The sequence below is a fragment of the Micromys minutus genome, assembly GCF_963924665.1.
Source record: "Micromys minutus genome assembly, chromosome: 28".
Classification (NCBI taxonomy): domain Eukaryota; kingdom Metazoa; phylum Chordata; class Mammalia; order Rodentia; family Muridae; genus Micromys; species Micromys minutus.
Window position 1 is genome coordinate 40,194,576 of NC_137963.1, and position 17,941 is coordinate 40,212,516.

At 44.8% G+C, this 17,941-nt stretch overlaps 2 protein-coding genes across 5 annotated transcripts in view; one reads left to right on the plus strand and one right to left on the minus strand.

Moving 5' to 3' along the window:
* The window catches only part of DNAI1 (dynein axonemal intermediate chain 1), a gene marked incomplete at both ends in the record, with an annotated part of 64,668 nt that extends 52,704 nt beyond the window's left edge, over positions 1–11,964 (minus strand). Inside the window, one exon of the mRNA XM_080940357.1 lies at positions 11,938–11,964. Coding sequence (XP_080796483.1) covers positions 11,938–11,964 — 27 coding nt within the window. The remainder of the gene's footprint in view (positions 1–11,937) is intronic.
* A 457-nt stretch (positions 11,965–12,421) lies between these two features.
* The window catches only part of FAM219A (family with sequence similarity 219 member A), a 48,537-nt gene continuing 43,017 nt past the window's right edge, over positions 12,422–17,941 (plus strand). For all 4 annotated transcript variants that reach the window (XM_080940055.1, XM_080940056.1, XM_080940058.1 and 1 more), the window contains exon 1: positions 12,422–12,761. In XM_080940055.1, coding sequence (XP_080796181.1) covers positions 12,702–12,761 — 60 coding nt within the window. In that variant the 5' untranslated portion in view covers positions 12,422–12,701. The remainder of the gene's footprint in view (positions 12,762–17,941) is intronic.

Here is a 17,941-nt window from a genome sequence, read left to right on the forward strand (position 1 = left end):
ACAAAGCAACATCTATAACTAAGGCTCAGGTGGCATCATGGAAGAGGGGTACAGAAAGGTTGTAAGAGCCAGAAAATGAAGAGTCTGCTGTGAGACTAGTCTCACAGTAACACGAGAAGCTACATGCGTGAAGTCTCACCGACATGACTGTAAACATGAGCTGAACAAGAACAACACGACCCAGTGAGCCAAAGTGAGCAGTGGAAAGTGTCCAGACCTCAGCTCTAGACAAACAACTGCAGGCAACTAAGGAACACGGAGAGTGGTAGAGTTTTCCCAGGGAAGAGCACACCAAATGGTTATCCAGCACCAAACTGCCACCCCTGTGTGCATACATATAAGCAACATTTTACAGACTGAGTAGGTTACATTTACGAGTTTGCAAGTATATACATATATGAATGTAACAGCAATTAATGTAAAAGTAGGTCATGAACTTGAAAGAGAACAAGGGAGTTACATGGGTAGGTTTAAGACGGAGGACAGAGAAGGGGCAAATATAATTGTATTATAATGTCAAAAATAAAAGAAATATTTAAAAGTCAACTTTATTACTGTTCTCAAAGAACCAATTTCTGATTCTACTAAACTTTTTTCTTTCCAAGTTTCTCTGAAACAGTTAAATTGATTTGTCAGAGAAACATGGGACGTCATAGAAATACTGATTCGGCTACTTGAGGTTTGATTAATTTTTTCCTGTGTTCTTGAACACTTTTACGTTTATGTATGCATTTATTGTCACAGCACACACATGGAAGTCAGAAGACAACTCGCAGGAGTCGGTCTCCCCCCACCGAGCAGGTTCCAGGGCTGACAAGGCCTTAACCCACTGAGCCATATCGTGGCCTCTTTCTTTTCTTAAAGACTAATTTTATTTTTATTTATGTGTCATGTGCATTGTTGCATGCATTTTATTTCCCCAGAGGTGGAGCTAGAGGTGGTTGTGCCCACTGACATGTGTGCTGGGAGCTGAGCGCTGGTCCTTTAGAAGGGCTGAGGCACTCTCCAGTGCTGAGCATCTCTCCAGCTGACCATGGCCCTCTCCTATGTTCTTAAGGAGGAAACCTAGAAAACTAATCTCAAACCCTTCTTCCTTTCTAATAAAGCACTTTAAAAGGTATACATTTCCGGTAAGACCCACTCCATAGCACCTCACAATTTTATGTACTTTTATAGCTTATGTTAAGGTATTTTCTAATTTCTCTTGTGGTTTTGTTCCATGGATCATTTAGAAATATGTTCTGTAATGTTTAGAAAATTTGAACATATTGTTTAACTTGTTTTAAATGTATTGTTTAATTCTATTTTGCCTAAACTATGCTGAAATGTTTTGTCCTTGGTGGATATATTAAATTTCAATAGAATTAAAATCTGTGGGAACTCAATCTTTTAGAACACATTAAGGCTTATTTTCAATCTCGGTGTACAGTTGATCTCTGGGAACACTCTGCAGTTATTAAGTGTAATGTTCTATAAATGTTAATTAGGTCAAGTTGCTTGACAGTAATGTTCATACTCTCTGTATCTCTCAGTGAGAGAAGAATGCTAAAAGTCTCTGGACTTATTTCTCTAGACCTCTTTATGTCTGTCAACTGTTATTCCCCCTTTTCTTCTTCTTTTAGATTTGTTTACTTATGTCCATATGTTCTGCCTTCATGAACACCAGAGGAGGGCGTCAGATCCCATTACAGATGGTGGTGAGTCATTATGTGGATGCTGGGAATTGAACTCAGGTCCTCTGGAAGAGAAGTCAGTGCTCTTAACCCTTGAGCCATCTCTCTAGCCCTGTGATCTGTCAATTCTTAATCCGCATATTTTAAGGTTCTAGTAGTAGGTGCATACAATTTGTGGTGGGTTTCTTCCTCTCTCCAGTTAACCTTTCACTGTTATAAAGTGGAAATACTTCTTGTTTTGAAACCAACTTTAATAAAGAAATCTGCTCATACGTGCCCCTTGGGTTGTAGGCTGTTCACAGTGTCATCATTATTATTGACAGGGCGCTCATGTAACTCAGGTCAGCCTTGAACTCTTCTGTAGCTACTGGGTTTGAACTCCTCGTCTTCCTGCCTCTACCTCAGAACTCCTGGGGTTATGGGTGTACATCATGCTCAGCTTACACAGTATATTTCTCCCATCTTTTACACTCTCTTCATGTCTCTACATTTAAACCCAATCTATGTAGGCAACATATAGCTTGGCTTTGAGCTTTCCCCCCCCCCTAGTCTGATCAACTCTACCTCTTGGGTAAAGGTGCTGATTGGTTTTTACTATATTCTCGTGGGGGTGGGGGTTCAGGTGGAGATGGGATGCTTTTTTTATTTTTTTAAAGGAGGGAATGTAAATGTTGCTTTTAAAAAAAGATTTATTTATTACATATAAATACACTGTAGCTATCTTCAGACACACCAGAAGAGGGCATCAGATCCCATTACAGATAGTTGTGAGCCACCATTTGGTTGCTGAGATTTGAACTCAGGACCTCTGGAAGAGCAGCCAGTGCTCTTAACCACTGAGCCATCTCTCCAGCCCCGGGGTTGCTTTTTTGATTGTTCACCATTTGATTTTTATTTGTCCTCTATTTATTTATATTTTTGGTATGGTGTGTTAATTGAAATTTTTCTTCAGTGTTCTATTTAATTTTCTTTGTTGGTTTTCTAATTTGTGCCTCTTTGTAGTGTATGTATGTCTGCATTTGTTGGAAGGTCTACAACACACACGATTTGCCAAGAATAACACACTAAACTAGGTGTGGTAGTACTCCCCTGTAATCCCAGCACTTGAGATATAGAGAAGATTAAGAGTTCAAGTCTGGCCTTGAGTACATAACAAATTTCTGGCCGGCCTTGGCTATATGAGGTGGTCTCAAGAAAACACAAAACAACAGGAAAGAACACAAGAAAACACAAAACAACAGCAGACCACTTTACACTCCCCAATGTGATAACTGTCTACTAAGAAACAAATAGTGTACCATGTCACAATGCAACAATATTGGATTTTGCTTTGCTTTGTAGACAGGGTCTCAAGGCCTTAAACTTACACCTACCAATCCAGGAGCACATCACTGCGCCCACCTACAATAACTGCATGTTATAATCCCATTTATCACAGCCTCCTTTACCCTGTACTGTCACATATTTAATTTCCACATGTTTGCACCACCTGACAACAATAATAGTAATTACTTTTGCATTAGTCACATACCCTTTAAAAATTAATAGAAGAGTTGGGTAATCTATATTTTGCCTTTGCCAACATGTTTCCTATTACCAATACATCTTGGTCTTGATGTATAATGATAAAAAGTCCTCTCAGCTTTGCTTTATTTGAAAATGTGTTTCATCCTTTCTGTGAGAGACCTTTTTGATTATTATTTTTGTTTATTGTGGTGTGTGTGTGTGTGTGTGTGTGTGTGAGTGAGTGTGTGTGTGTGTGTGTGTGTGTGTGTGTGTGTGTAAGTGCACACTATGGAGGTCAGGGGACAACTCTTGGGAGTCAGTTTCCTGCTTCCACTGTGGGCTCTGGGGACTGACCTCAGGCTGTCAGCTCTGCATGGTGAGTGCTCTTACATGCTGTCTCACTGGCCCTATTATTTTTTCTTGAGAGCTGTTGGGTAGAGAATTCTGGGTTAATAGTAATTTCTTTCAGTACTTTAAATATGTAACTGCATCGTGTCTGAACTCCATTGAGAAGTAGTACATAATTTTTATCACTGTTCCCTGTAAGCAATATGTCTTCCACTCTCCCTACTTCCTCATCTCAGATAATTTCTTCCTGCCTCCCTCCCTCACTCTCTCTCCCCCTCTTTCTCTCTCTCCCCCTCCCTCCCTCTTTCCTCTCTCTCTCTCCCTCCCCCCTCCCTTCCTCTTTCCTCTCTCTCTCTCTCCTCCTCCCTCCCTCTCTCCTTTCTCTCTCTCTCTCTCTCTCTCTCTCTCTCTCTCTCTCTCTCTCTCTCTTCCTTGTACTAGGGATTTGAACCAGATCTGCTAGGAGGAACGTGAGTTGCACAGACTAAAAGTGGTTTGCTGGGAGGTGGCAAATGTGTGGACTGAGGCAAAAGGAAAGGGTACAGGGTGCCAAGGTGGGGGAGCCAGCTGTTCACCCTATTCCCTCTGTGCCCTGGGCACTGGGCAGAGCAGGGTCAAGTTACCCTCAGGAGATTTGGGAACTAGCTCTCCCGACCCCAGGAAGTGCTTCCAACTCATGGTGGGGTGAGCTGGAAACTTGGCTGAGGCTTTGGGTGAAGCAGAAGGAATAGCAAGCCAGGGCTGTGAAGACTGCCTCCTCCCGCGACTGGAGATATGCTGTTCTACAGCAGCACAGGACCCCGAGATGCTTGCAGGGCCCCTCTGAGGACAATCCTCAGGAAACTGCTGAGCACAGTCCAGGCTGTGCATGCTTTCTTGGTTTTCAAAGGCATTACTGTTAGGGAGGCAGACCTGACTCTATAGTATGTAACTTGCTTGGGCTTCACTGAATTAGTCATCATCCCAAAGGTTTCCCATTATTTGGGGAAACTCTGACCACTATTTCTTCAGATGTTTTTCTTTCTCTTTTATTTTCCTTATAGTATTCCAACAGCATAACAATTCCAGTTATACACATGGTATATTCCCACAGGTTACTATAGCTTCTTTTTTTAAATTCTTGTTTCTTTCTGGTTCTGCAAATTGGACCATTTCCATTCATCCATGTACCCAGAACACACCTCTATGGGCCTAGTAAACTGGAAGGTATGTATACAGATCTTCCTCTACTTCTAACAGGGTTACATCAGATAAGCCAATTGTGAGTCAAAATAAATTTAATGCACTTAACATACCAAATGCATTGCTTAGCACGGCAATCAGCCCACTGTGGCATCTGTCAGGCCGTCCAGTGAAATGTTCACTTCTGATAGTGCATTTTTCCTGTTGTTTGTATGTTTCTGCTAAGATTTCCTAAGTGTCCATCCATTAGGAGACTGATGTCTTTAATTCTGTAAATATGCTTATAGAGCCTGCCTGAAAGTCTTTGCCTGTTCTCACCAATCCCCACAGCTTATCTCTTGTCCTCTCACACTGCCTCATGATGGAAAGAAATCAAATTCTCTACAGGAACACCTTTAAACGTTACATAGAAAGTATATAATATCTTAAAATTCACTGCAGAAACATGCTAATTTTTTCTAAGTTCTGTAGTAAAGGCTTTTGTACAGGACCTAACCTTTGTAATGTAAATATCAGCCCTGAATGAAGGCACTGGACTAGAAGAAATCTGAGGCCCCTTCATGCACAATTCATGAGAAAGAACAAACTTACCAGAAACAATGCAAAAGTTACTTTAATGTAAACCAAGTTATATTTTACATTGAAGGAACCAAAAAAAAAAAAAAAAAAAAAAGGAAACTGCCTGCCCTCAGCTTTGGCCCCTAACAGAGCCTAATAACAGAGCCAATGGACTAAGTCACTAAGCCAAGATCACACAGACCCCTTCCCTAAGAGTCTAAATCAGCACCACAGAGAACTGGCAGTTAGATGGAGGTACTGACTGCATGCTCATTTGACAGAGAAAGCTAGCACAAGTGGACTAGAAACACTAAAGTCATGAGGAGCAGAGACCATGGAAACACTGGCTGATTGGGGGAAAGAACAGTTGCTAAAAGAAGCCGAGCAGCTCTGAGTTAAGGACAAAGTCACGGGCTTCTACATCTGCTGCAAAATGAATGGGTTTCCAACTCCAGGGCTAGGTTAGCTACACATGGATGACACCATCCATAGCCCTCCACATAGATCCTTTTTGTGAGCTAACTTGGGAGAGGCTCTGTTCTTTACAACTCAAAGAACTTGCCTACAATATAGGCAGTCTCTGACCTATGTCTGTCCAATCGATGGTGATGAAAGTGATTATGCATGCAGTACAGACAATGCTTGAAATTTTGTCTCCTTCCTGTGCCAGTGCTATACAGTGCACTTTCTTGAAATTCGAGGCAGCAGCGTGAGAGAAAGCTCCCTGTCAGCTAAGCGACCGTGAGGGTGAATATACTCTACAGTGGACTGCTGCTAAACTATGATGCTTGGTCAGTGATGTGCAGTAAATGCATTTGACTTACAATATTTTCAGTTGACAGTGGATTTATATGGCTATAAACCCATTGGAAGAAAAAAAGCCACCTGTACACATTCCTAAGAATTTACTATCCCTATAATGGTGGAAGAAATGGCTTGGGCACTCTAGGGTGAGAGGATAAATCATTCCTATGAAGGCATAAGTATCTGTCCACTCGAGGACCCAAGTTTACCTGGTCCATGTATATTCCTGGGCTGGATCTGAATACACAACCCATGGAAAGAACAAGTAAGTAGGAAAATGAATATAAGGCAAGTAATAAGAGGAGGAGTCTAAGCTAAACACTCGAGTCAGGGTTCCTTCTTGTGCGCAGGTTTGCACTGCTTTCGTGAGAATAAAGGTGACATGAATTTCTGTGAGCACAAAGAAGCTAGTGTTCAAAGTATTCCCATACATACCTTTCCATCGTCTGCTAACCACTCATGTCCTGATTCACTTGGGCACTAACCATTCACCCAGTATCCATAATGCAGGACCTTGGATGACAGCTAAGGGGACAAAGCTGAGCTGGTTCCTATGCCCAAGGGCTCGTAAAGCAGGGAGGCAAGATAAATGAAGGGCATTAAAATCCAGCAAATCCAAAGCGTGGTGACAACTCAAAGAAGTGGAACTAAAGTTTGATCAACAGCTACATTCTCTGCTTCTCCCACACCACGCTGTCAGTCCTCAAGAACTGGGAAGATTGAACACACCATCCACATTCCTAACCGGCAGAAACAATTTCATGTAGCTTGCTCACAGCTGGAGCCGAGGAACCAACATCACTCTTCACCACGGCCTGCAGGCTGCAAAGCCCAACGATAAGCCCAAGAGTCTTGTGCCATTGTTACTCAAGTACCTGGTATGTCCCAAATACTAACAATGTGTTAGGCTCCACAACAAATGGGAGTGGGGGGTTGGTACTGAGTTCTGGCCTCAAACACTCACAGCTGTTTTGTAATCTGATAATTGCGCATGACAAACCTCAGACCATAACTCTGAAAATAGCATGACTGTAATCATAACAAAATGGAACAGCCATTGGCAAAATTTGTTTTCTAGTTATCACTTCCAGAAGGAATTCTGTAACACTATTAGGGGAAGAGAAGAGAAAACCCTCTCAACTTCCTGCCACGAAACCTCAAAATCATCATTGTTGGCATGCATCCGTTTTTCTCCCTGGTTTCAAAGCATCCCTCCTCTGTCTGTGCTGATCCCGTCTCACCTTCTCAGAGTCTTGGATCAAGTCATAATTCAATTTTTCTCTCCTTTATCTTCAACTTCTCTCCATCCGAATCCTTTGCCACAGGGCTTAATATATTCAAGTTTTACTTTCATCTTAAAAAAAAAAAATCCTTGCCCATATGGTCTTCACTGCCTTTGAGTTCACAGTCTTGCTTTTACCTCTGAAGTTGTTCTCTGCAAAGTCCTTAATGAATTCCTAATCAGTGCATCTGCAGGCCACGTCTCAGTGGCTTCTCCAGTGGCTGTAGTACCAGGCTGAATGCTGACAGCAGCCTCAGCATTATCTCACTTTTCTGGTTGTTTCTTATTCTCCATTTTGGATTGGCATGTGTCTGTTTGTATTTTTCTCAGAAGGTTTTCCTGTTTCCCCCAGAGTCACTATAAGGAGACATGGTTATGGTACCCCCCCATATTGCCTCATTCATTCAATACTCAGTCATTCGTTCAAAATCTCTGATCTGATGGCCACTATTAGGAGCTGAGAAAATAGCTGTAAATAAAAAACATCCACAAGCCCTGCTCCAAAGAGCAGACTATGTCAGGAGAGACATACAATAATCCAATCATACAGGAGCAAGTGAATAATTATAAACTATGATGCGTGCTGAGGAAGAAAGAAGTGCAGAGCACAATAATACACACACACACACACACACACACACACACACACAGAGAGAGAGAGAGAGAGAGAGAGAGAGAGAGAGATGAAGGAAGGTGAACTTTAGCTCTGTCTTCTTCAACAATAGGGCAGAACAGCAGAATGGGATGTGGGGACTGAGCTCTGAGTTAAAAATCTTAGCATTTCCAATGGGAGTGAAGACTTGAAGACTTTAAATGACACACATTAAAAACATCAGAGCCACTGAAGAGTTCCCAATGGGGGACAGCCTCATTAGTTTGACAGCTTGAAAAGATAGATTTTTTTGTTTCAAATTATATTTATTTATTTATTTATTTATTTATTTATTCATGTACTTGTGTGGGTGCTCTCGTGCAAGTGTGTGTGTGTGTGTGTGTGTGTGTGTTTACGCCCACAACATGCATATGGAGGTAGGAGGACAAGCTCTGGAAATTGGTTTTCTTCTCCTACCATGTGGGTTCTCACAGTAAAATTCAAAACTTCAAGCTTGACGGCAAGCTCCTTTCTCACATCTCATTGGTCCAGAGTTTTGTTTTTTAAAGCAAGGTTTTGTTGTGTGCTAATGCATGGGGGATGTTTTTTCAGGTTATTTGTTTGTTTGTTTTTTGATGCATTGGAAAGGGCATGAGCAGGTGGGGGGTGCGTAGTGGACAAGGCCTTTGCAGCATATTGGATGGAGTAGGTTGTAGACTGGGCTCAGGAGTGGTGGTGGTTTAATTGAGAGATATTTACAAGGAAGGAAGTGAAAAGCCTACGAAGAGAATTCTTAGTTACCTAACGCTCTCTTCTTGCTCTTCCCCCTGCCTAATCTCCTTTCATCTAGATCACTGTCTTTAAAAGTGTTGCCCCAGGAGGATTTCTTGTAAGAGCACAAAGTTGTCCAACTGTAAGTCCCTTTTCTTGAGCTTTTATAAGCAAATGGTGCAAAATCCTAGACCCTTCCCCCCCTTTTAATGATAACCAACTGAGTTATAAAGGGGTACTAAAATTTGTTAGTCATAACTAAAATTAGCTCTTAACTGGAGTTCACAGAAGACTCTAATTTGGTTTTCTACTACGAAGTCTGGCTGCCAGGCAATGTTTGGCAATGCTGCAAAGCCCCTGCGCATAACACACACAGTTAGTTGGCAATGCTGCAAAGCCCCTGCGCATAACACACACAGTTAGCAAGCTCACCGTTTTTTGGAAAGATACTTTGCTATTGGGGCATTTACTAATGATGTTTGAAGCTGGTCATGGTTTATGGTGCCTGGTATTCATGCATTTTAATTACAAATTATGACTCATGGAGTGCCATCACGAACCATTTAATATGGTGTGAGTTATTTGATTAACTCTGGGGGAGGGGTGTAGGCCAGACAGGCCAGAGGCGCCTCCCTGACCTTATTTCCTACCACTTGTCTCTCTTGCTTGCCAATCCAGAGCACAAGGAGTGGGCCCCAGCCACAGAAGCTTGGACTTGCTATGCCATCCTTCCAAAGGCTCTCCGCACTCCTCCCGGAGTCCCGGCCAACCCTGGTGATGCCATACCTCCTGCCTTTTCTGAAAGCCCTTGCTTGCTCTGTTCTCCCCTCTGTGAGGCTCTTTCTGAGTTCTTTATTTAAATTATAATCATCTGGCCCCCTAAATGTCCAATTACATCACCCTGGTTTGCTTTACTTCTTGGCACTTACTGCCACCTAATATACCACATATTTTACTTAGTTACTATTATTAACAATTACCTCCACATAGAAGATAAGCTCCACAATAGCAGGGATTTAATATTTGTGTCATTTCATTCTGTGTCACCAATACCTAGGACAGTACCTGGTAAAGAGTAGGCAGTCCATCTGTAGTTACTGCATAAGATAGAGTAGTTACCTCTCGAGGATTTTGTAACCTCTTAGTCGCCTAAGCAGTAGATGCAAGAGCAGTCACACACCAGGAACCCAGGAGAACACATTCACATATGCATCTCCTTTTTGCCTGCTCAGACTCCCATCCAAGGCATTCTCCTTCCTACCATCAAACACACTCAGACGAAAACTCCCAAAGATGAGCTTGTGCATTCGGATTAATATTCAACCAATTCCTTTTCAGAATTAAATATACACAAGGTTACAGAGATCAACAACAAACAAGAATATAGATTAGATCTTTGCTACATCAAACTTTACCCAGCGGTAGGCTTATCACCCTGTTCTGTTTCCAGAAAGTAGTCCTTTATATGAAAACATGAATGCCATGTTGAAACTCAACAGACACACAGAAAAGAAAAAGGAAGGCACGAATGATGACAGGAGCAAATGTTTACGATTCTTCCTGTCCTCTGTCTCTATCCTGACCTTTCCTTACCAGGATGAGCTCCTAAGTCCTTCTGCCCTCCTCCCTGAGGCCTCTCTACTACTCCACCTGCATGCCCCTCCTTCAGCCCCTCCAACAATGCCTTCGTCCTTCTGCTTTTTGCTGTACTGGGAGACAGAGGCCATATCTCCAGCACGTCAGTATTGATCTAAATTGAATCTCATGATAAGACCATGACAAGCACAGCCTGGCCTTTCCTAACTAGTGTTTCTACTGTACTAAAATACTCCTTCCCTCCAGCAGACGGTGCTGGTGTGCGCAGGGCCCATTGGCCTAGGCTTTCTCTCCTTCCTCTCTGCGTCACCTCTTTCTGCTTCCAAAGTATCTAGTCACTGATGTTTCCCCTAATGAGACTAGAGAAACTCATTCTGTTCAAACTACAAGCTGCTAGGAACAAAAATTCATCTGTGGTGAGAGAAAGCAGACCAGTGCTTAGTGGGTAGGGGGGTTGGGAGGACTCAACTGGACTAAGGCACAGAGAATTTCTTGTAAGTGAGGACATATTCTATGTTTTGATTGCATCTGTATAAAACCTCTATCAAAACCTGAAGCATACAAAAACATCTGTTTTATTATATGTAACTAGTTTGACCTTGGTAATGTCAAGTTAAAACTAACTTCCTATAAATTAAGGGTCACCTGCCTTAAGCACAGAAGAATTTCAAATCACAATTCTGCCTCAACATAAAGCCAGAGCATGACCAATACGGATAGACAGCCTCTCAATGGAGCTTTAAGACTGATGAGTTCATCTGTAGATGATGCGTGTAAAGGAAGCAGAGGACACACGCTTAATATAGAAGACTCTCCACTAAAATACGTAAAATCTTAAATGTCAGGGACACAGATCTGCTCTCCAAACCTCAATATACCTAGCCTCAAGTGTAGAAAACCAGTTTTTTTTTAAAAAGTAGAAGCTCTGCAAGAAGTTAGAAAAGCAATTTCTGCAGGCAGAGTCATTCTTTTATATCCCAGAATGCTCCTTGAGAGCCTGAAACTAGCTTATCATACATGGTGATGCTGGAAGCAGTCCAAATCTCCTGTGGGGAGGGATTGCCAGGTGACAGAGACATAACGTTCACATGGCTAAGTGGATGAGTCTTATAAGGAGGAGACTCGGGCTTGAGGGCAGGGAACACAGTTATCAAAAGGGTCTGTCTTGTCTTCCTCTCTGTTTGACTTCTTGCTCCAAACTCCTGCACACAATCTGTTCTATTCCATGTCTCCTGTGCAGTTCTCGTGTCCCCTCTCTGAGTTCCCACATGACAAATGGCCTCTTGTCCCCACTTAGCTCAGCACTGACCATGCAGCAATGCTGAACAAAATTATCCATTGGGACAAGAAAGAGAGGGCAACAGGGAAGGGACTGAATGGAGTATTGGGGATTAAAGGGGGTAGACTAAACAAGATGGGTCTGTAAAGAGATGGAAATAAAAAGAAAATACAGATTTGGTTAAAAGTAAAATGACTCTGGGTGCAGGAAAATTTGGAAGAGGAGGACAGGATTTGTGAGAGGAGAACACAGGGTGTCACAAGAGAGAGGTTGGAGGTCAACAGGAAATAATTGGCGGTTAAGGTCAGAGGTCATCAGAAGACAGCAGGCCACAGTAAGACATTACCTGCTTACGAATCTGTTTCGAGGGCATTGCCGCAAAATTAGAAAGCACCTCAAACCCTAAAAAACCTACAAAACGCTTCCTCTGTTGGAGAGAAGTTTCTCCTTCTTGACCACACACAGGAAATGCAGACTCTCTTCCACTTCAATTTCCAGTCACCAAGGTTCTTCAGGGACAGCTGACGTTGTGGGTCCTCGCGCCCTTGTAGAACAGCATCAGCTCCTCCCTGACGCGGTTACCCAGCAACCGACAGGCGCCGAGCACGCAGGCGCACTTGCGCCCCCGGGCACGGGGAAGAGGCGGAGCTGGTCCTGTCTCCGCTAAGCCCCGCCTCCGCAGCGACAGATAAGTCCGTCCTCGGAGCAGGGAGCTCCCGCAAGTGGGAAGGACTGGGGCGCCCGGGACACCGCCTTCTCATGAATAATGCAGGATCCGGGCGGTGTCCCGGACCCGGAAGTGGAGTTGCAGAGTCACCGCAGTGGCTGAGCTGCTGACGGGAGGCGGCGGCGGAGGAGGAGGCGAGCAAGACCTGCGGCTCCGCGGGGCTACTGCCGCGGTAGCTCTAGGCAACCCCACGGAGCTACGCCGGTGTCAGTCATCTCGCGAGCCTCTCGCCGCCTGTCCACCCTTCCATCCGCCTATCCACCCGACTGGTCCAGGGCGGCCTAGTCTGCATCATCTGCCGGGCTTCTGGGGCCGCCGCCCCGCGCGGTCCTATCGGCGTCCCTGGCCGCGCCCGGCCCCTGGCCCGCTCGCTCGCCGGCACCATGATGGAGGAGATCGACCGGTTCCAGGTGCCCACCGCGCACTCGGAGATGCAGCCGCTGGTGAGGGGGCGGGCGGCGGGCAGGCCAGGGCCGGGAGGGGCGCCGCCGGAGGGGAGGGAAGGAACTAGGCCGTGGGGATTGTGCGAGGGGGCGCCATCTGATAAGGTGGAGGGAGTCCTGAAAACGCTTTGCCGGGGGAGGGAGACTTGCAGAGCGAGAAAACCGTAGATTACCAAGGACCTACCTGGAAGGGCGGAGGGCATGGTCAGCAGATGCAGAACGCCATCGGATAGGACCAAGGGAAGCACTATAGTGCACACCGCTAGTGGAAGCTAATTTAGGAGGATGTCTCAGAGCATCTTTGGCAGCAGGCCCTGGGGTCGGGATGAGAAAGGCGTTTAGCCCTCGAGGCCTGTGATGCTCAGAGCTAGGGAGGAGACCAACAGATCAGTCTAAGGAGGAAGGAAATAGGCCTTCAGAAAAGGAGAGTCCTGCCCGCCGTACCTTTAGATAAAGATAGCAAAGCTGAGCAGGAACCAGGCACCAGTAGGGGCAGAGGTTCGGTGCAGGACCTGGGAATTCCCTTCCTCTCCATAGAAAAGCCCATTTCGATCTGAGGGCGTCGGAATCGGGAAAGGGAAGAGTGTGCGGTGGCGAGATGGAGAATCAAGGTTGTACATGAGAACGCTAAGGTGTCTCCAGGATAAGAGGTGGAGCTGTGCTGGAGTGGGTGTGCTGACCGGTTCGGAATTCGGAAGAGCCCTTGTCATCTTAGGCCTAAGTGCTTGAAGTCTGGGCGGGGATCCTGCCTCCGGTCCGTGGTCCTGGAGTCAGGCAGGAATGATGTCATCCATGCTGGCGCCGAGGGGATGGAAGGGGGAGGGTGATGCCAGTTTATGGAGGCATGGCCTAAAGAAGACAGTGCCTGCTGGCCATTGCCCTGAGGCTACATGTCCCTACTGTCAGCCTGTGAGTAGGAAAGTCAGAGGCCTAGCCAGCTGGCCTAGAGAAGGGAGAAGGAAAGAATGTTGAGGCCATGTTCATTGCTTAACCCACCTTGGGGCCTGTGCTAGTCAGAGCTAAAACGGTAATGGATGCCTTGCTCTCTGCTGGAGCTGACCTGTGCTTTCCAACTCCTGAAGCTTGAGGGGCTCCCTAAGTCTCTTCTTTCTGTGTTAGTCAGAGTGACCCAGGATAGCTTCTTCCTTGGGCCTTCAGCTCCCAAATTGACAGGTATGCTTTGGGGTTTCATGGATAAGGAACTTGCCTATTACAATAGACAAAGTGGACCGCGGTGGGAAGGTGGGAAGTATGGTAATCTCCATACCAGATAGTTTGCTGGATAATCAATTGCCATGGGGCTGGAGATAAGTGTTTTCTGTGTTTTGTGAAGCTGAAACAGATGGGCTTTGTAGATGGGTACAGTATTAAACTGAAAGATGCTCCTGGACTTTTTCCCTACCTTGATGCCACTACTGAGTTATTTGGGAACCTGATAATCTCCAGGGAAAAGTTTGTTCTGTGAATGTAAAGGACCTTGGGCTGAGTTAGCACTTCACTTAATAGGTTCCCTATTTGGCTAACCTTGTTTTCAAACTAGGATGCCCTTCCAGTTCTAAGCTGATCATGCGTGGGTGAAAGAGGTGGAGGTTCTAGTATATCTAGGAGAGGAGGTAGTTCTTGTTTATTATCTGAGGTTCCCAAGATCATAGCTGTCCAAGGAAAGAGAAGAAAGAGTAAAGCCATCAGGATCACACAGTTGTGTTTGGTGATTCTGTTATTTCCTGGTATTCTTTCTTAATCATGGGTAGAAGACTCCAGGGCTGTTTTGGTTTGTGTGGCCCTGGAGTAGAGAAGTTTGTGGTGATTATTAGGATAGCTGTAGCTCCCCACACCCTTTTTTGAAGGCTTAAGGAGTCTGCAAGAGAATGCTGTGCAGAGACCAAGGGAATGTGAGAGAAATAACAATATAGTCTCACACTTGGGGGTCAAAGAAAGTATCCTGTTTCTTGACTGTTCCCATATTCTAGAGACACTCTCACTTTCCAACCCCAACAGCAGAATCTTGTGTAGCATTTCCTCAAGGACATTCATTCAGGTCATAAGGAATCAAGATGCATATCACAGAGTAGAAGGCAGAATGGCTCTGTTGTAATTTTGGGGAAAGACATTAAAACTAGGGTTCCAGGCTCAGATTCACCTGTGATCCCTTCCAGGTTTTGCTATTATTTATGGACACCTCTGGAAAGTCTCTCTCATCCTTGAACTGAGATAAACTATTCATTCAGCGTTTAAACAATAGTTTCTCATTCTTCCAAAGAATACCATGAAGCCTGATATATTGACTCAGAACAATGATTTACCAAATACTGAACATCTATCTACTCTGTTCCAGATACTACACAAAATAACAGGGACACAGTGGTTAGCAACACAAGTTCAGATGGGGCCCTGTCCTGCTGAAGCTCACAGTTCAGTAAAGGCTTATTTCTTTTGCTAACTCTATGAGTAAACAGCCTGAGAGCAGAGTGGAGTCAGCCTCCTTAGACCCCAAGAAAAGATAAGGCAGCTCCAGTATCAGCCCCATTGCTTCTTTCAGGACCAGTGTCCCGCGTCTTGGGCCCCAAAATCAAATAACCCCTCCCACCCACAGTAGTAGGAGACGGCAGAGGCTATTCCTCTCTTGGAAAGATGATCTATAGAAGCATCAGTTTCTTTATTTTTACTTGAAAGAGAAACTTGTCTTGAAAAGGAGGCTTGGGGGAGTGGCAGCAGCTTGAGAGAGAAGGTGCAGCCAGTAGATCTGGGTGTTTCCAAGGTGCTAATTTAAGCATTAGCTCTCAGCTAGTAGGAGGCAGAGGAAGAAATCCCTGCCCTATTGTTGCTGCTGCTGTTACCACAGCTGCCTAGAGCCTCCTGTCTGGGGTGGGAGTTTGCCTAAAAGGAGTGGCTTCCCCTCTTTCCCCATCAGGCAATTATTTAATTGGCCTGGCTGCATCTCAACAGCTGAACCAGGCCCTAGCCTACCTCTGAGCTCCCCAGGGTCTCTTCTTGCTTCCTTAGGAAAGAAATGAGAGCTCCTCTTGGTGACTTATTCCCTGGGCTCTGCTCTTGCTCTGTCTTCCAGAAACACTGGGGTGGCCCATTATGTGTGTTAGCTGTGCCACACACCTCACGGATCCAGGGAAACTCCTTGGTGCCCAGGTCTCTCCTGAGCAATTGAGTGATATTTGGGCTGTTGTTGGTATAAGTGTCAGGCACAGGCCCTCTGGCCTGTTGTCTGTTCAGCAGGTTGGTGTAGCCACACTGTCTACATCTTGGAAGAGATTTGTTGCATGAAAAACAAACAGAGCTTTTGAGTACTTAATTTCATCAAGCAACACTCTGTTCAGGCAGAGGCATAAGATACTTTCAGAATGGTATATGGCAGGAGACATGGTTGCTGCACGCTTGAGAGAATGCTAGTCTAGCCTCACTGAAACCAGATTACCCATGAAGTCATTTGCTTAGCTCATGAGTTAGTACGTGTCTGCTCCATTCCTGGTACTGTAAGGATATAGAGAAAAGTACGGGCTCTACTTGTGGGTTTCCAGAAGAATGAACTTTCATGATGACAGGAAGATATATGTCATATCTTCCTAAAATATTGACATAGATATATGTCAGAATGAACAGCGATACGTGGTGATCTTGAGAGAGTGAGAGAAGGCTGCCATCCTGACCTCTGACTGGAGCTGGAAGAGGAACTTAAGACTTCTGTTGTCTGCTGACTCTAAGGGCTGGGGATTACTAGGGTGTTAACTCAATGACCACAGGGGCTCCTGAAAGAAGGAGGAGAGCATCACAAAAATAGCAAGTCAGCACTGTGGAAGACAGTATACGTTTGCCCTGGTCTAAGTGATTTTAAGATGTTCCTTGAGGTCAGATGGCTTTTTAGTTTAAGGGTAGATCCTGGGGAGAGGTCATCTCTCTATCTTCCTTTATGGAAAACTAGGGTTGGGTTTGCCAGGGCCTTAGTCTTCATCTACACAACTCCTTCTCCAAAAATCACTAAGAAAGAACTTAGATGTTGTGTTGGGATCAACAAGAGACTCTCAAAGCAGGAGTATGCCCAGAGCAGGGTTGACTGAGGCACAGTGGGATAGATTATAGGCGCTACAGGAGAACCAAGAAGGGCCCAGTGCCTGAAAGATGGGCTCTGGTCCAGTGGTAATAAGGGAGGGCTTACCTGCCACAGAGCCAGCACTGCTCACCAGCTCTTAGAGGATTGGGAGCACCAGTCTGACAGTGCAGCAGAGCAAGAGTCCCAGGCAGCGACTGTGGAGGAAGAAACAAGAGGGTATTTGGCATGAATTAGAGATTATTATTATTATAGGAAACATGTTTGAGCTTAGGTTACCACTCTAGTAGTGAATGAGGTTGGAGAAGGTGAGGTTGGAGGGCGAGAAGGCAGTAGAGAGGTGTCTGAGAGATGATGAGGTCTGAGCTAAAGCAGATGTAGAGAGGGAAGGACAGACATGAGTAAAGTTGATGGCAGAATCTGGAGCCTCTTCAGAGGTGTTATGGAGAGCTGGGATTTCAGATGACCTCAAGGTTTCTGATATGGATTTGGATGGAGGAAGGGACTATCACCAACCATCTCAGGACACGTGGAAGCTGCACTCTTGCTTTAGAGACTTCTTATAACAGAGAAGGTGTCTCTTTGCCTTTGCACAACTTCTGGGATTATGGGGACTCAGGAGTTCTGAAAAACCAAGCACAAGGATGACAGCAGACCTCAAAGGGCTGCTGAGATGTATTCTCTAAATGTTTCTCCCTTGCTCACCGAGTGGAAGAGAATTGGTGGCAGTAAGAAACCAGAGGGTTTTTAAAGATTTATTCTTTTATAGACAGAGTCTCATATAAACCAGGCTAACCTCAAACGCACTACGTAGCTAAAGATGAACTTGAACTCCTGATCCTCCTGCCTCTGCTTCTGTATGTAGGCAAGCTTGTAAGTCGCAGTATAAGCAAAGGTGACTTTGAACTTTGGATCTTCCTCCTCCACCTTTCAAGTGCTAGGATTCTGGTGTAACTGCAATCCTATGGCTTGTATAGGTTTTTGGCCTGACTTATCATCTATGCTTGGATTTTGATTATTACTGGTTTATTGTACAATGAATATATGCATGCTACAGCATTATCTGCAAGAGTCACAAGCAGGAAAGGACAATATACCTTTGTCTTCTGAGAGTACGTCA